This window comes from Myotis lucifugus, unplaced genomic scaffold (assembly GCF_000147115.1).
Source record: "Myotis lucifugus unplaced genomic scaffold, Myoluc2.0 scaffold_45, whole genome shotgun sequence".
Lineage (NCBI taxonomy): Eukaryota > Metazoa > Chordata > Mammalia > Chiroptera > Vespertilionidae > Myotis > Myotis lucifugus.
In genome coordinates, this window is record NW_005871093.1 from 6,343,953 (window position 1) to 6,345,536 (window position 1,584).

Consider the following 1,584-nt stretch of genomic DNA (forward strand, 5'->3'; position numbering starts at 1 on the left):
AGTGTAATTTCTGGCCCTTTATAGGGCGTTTTTAGGTTATCTCGTCATCCTAACGAGAAGGTATTAAATTACGCACCGTGTTTGTTATTATCCCTTTATGTTGCTAATTTTCACAAACGGGCATTACGATAGATAGGCAAGTGTAAAATTTTTTATAAATTTTAATTAAAATCTAACGAGTGCACAACACCTTGAGAAGCCAAAATATTCCGTATTTCTCTATTATTGATAAATAAAGTAAAATGTCATCCTACATAATTTTTGATCGTAAATTATTCGCACCCCCCGTTGGTACCAGTGTCTGTGGTTGTTGTTTCTCCATCAGCAGCTAGGGGAGGCAGCATACTTGTTTATATTAATCGTATTCAGCCATAATAGAACCATTTTCTCTGGGTTCATAAAATTCACCAGCCACCCTTACATTTTCAGTGTTTTGAGAGCAGGGCAGCTTACAGTCAGGAGAATCCTTAAAGAACCCCCAGCCTGGATCTGAAAAAGCAGAAATCTTCCAGATGAACACAGGAGTTCGCTTCAAAATCCATTTCGGACAGCGGGGCGAGGGCGGGGGGCATCAGGGTGCTCGCTGAGTTTGAGCAGAGTATCTGCTATGTGGCATGAACAAGGAGCTTGGGAAGAACCAATGCAGGAGGCTGACAAGAGGCTCCAGGTAGCAAAGGCCTTTTTCCACCACCAACCTGGTTACCACATCCGGCCCCACTACCCACAAGAAGCTCCCAGCAAAGTTCTTCAGGACCCATAGCTGGGCCACAGAGATCAGCAGAGTGGAACCGAGATATCTGTGATGAAGCCTCCGAGAACAATCGTCTCCCCATTGTGACAGCTGAGCCACTAAGGCCCGATTTGGACACACGTTGTTTTTGCACTTCTTGACGTGTTCCCAGGACTTCTGTGAACATAAGGAGAGAAAGACATCAGAATTGGACCTGGGCCCTTCCCACTTAGATCACAGCCAGCTCAGGAGGGACAGGAGGCATTTACCCCATGGGCCAGCAACATGGCTTAAGGGCTGGACACAAATAGCAAGGGTTAGTACATTAGGACAAAGAAGTCAGAGTGGCAAGCCCCTCTGCATCTCTGCTTCTGAATACAGAGACAGGAATCATTCTTATTTCAGAGGCTCCTGTGAAGGTTGAGGCAACATACATAAAACCTCCTGTGAACAAGAAAGCATCATGCCCATGCCTGGGACACGGTGCAGCCTCAACAGAGGTTTGTGTTTTAAGTGGATAAATTAAGGGAAAGGGGAAGAGAACTATGGGCTAATTCTCTGAAGAAGGAAAATCAAAGCTGCCTTCTTTGTCCACACAAAAATGTGGGAATGGTTATTACTGGAAGTCAAGTGACAAGCTGGTATGATCTGGATTGAGAACAGAGGAAGAAGAAAATGACAAAAGTGGTGCCTCAACAAACTAAGAATAAAAAGAAACTATCCTAACATAAGAAAGGTCATATATGAAAAGTCCACAGATAACAGCATATTCAATGATGAAAGACTGACTGCTTTTCCTTTCTTGGATTAGGACAAAACAAGGATGCCTGCTTTCAAACTTCTATTCAACATTG

The 1,584-nt window shown here is 43.8% G+C and overlaps 1 protein-coding gene across 1 annotated transcript in view; it reads right to left on the bottom strand.

Moving 5' to 3' along the window:
• Positions 1-662: 662 nt before the first annotated feature.
• Positions 663-1,584, bottom strand: part of STYXL1 (serine/threonine/tyrosine interacting like 1) — a 65,530-nt gene continuing 64,608 nt past the window's right edge. Inside the window, 2 exon segments of the mRNA XM_006088292.3 lie at positions 663-828; positions 830-907. Of these exon segments, the coding sequence (XP_006088354.1) occupies positions 775-828; positions 830-907 (132 nt within the window). The 3' untranslated portion in view covers positions 663-774.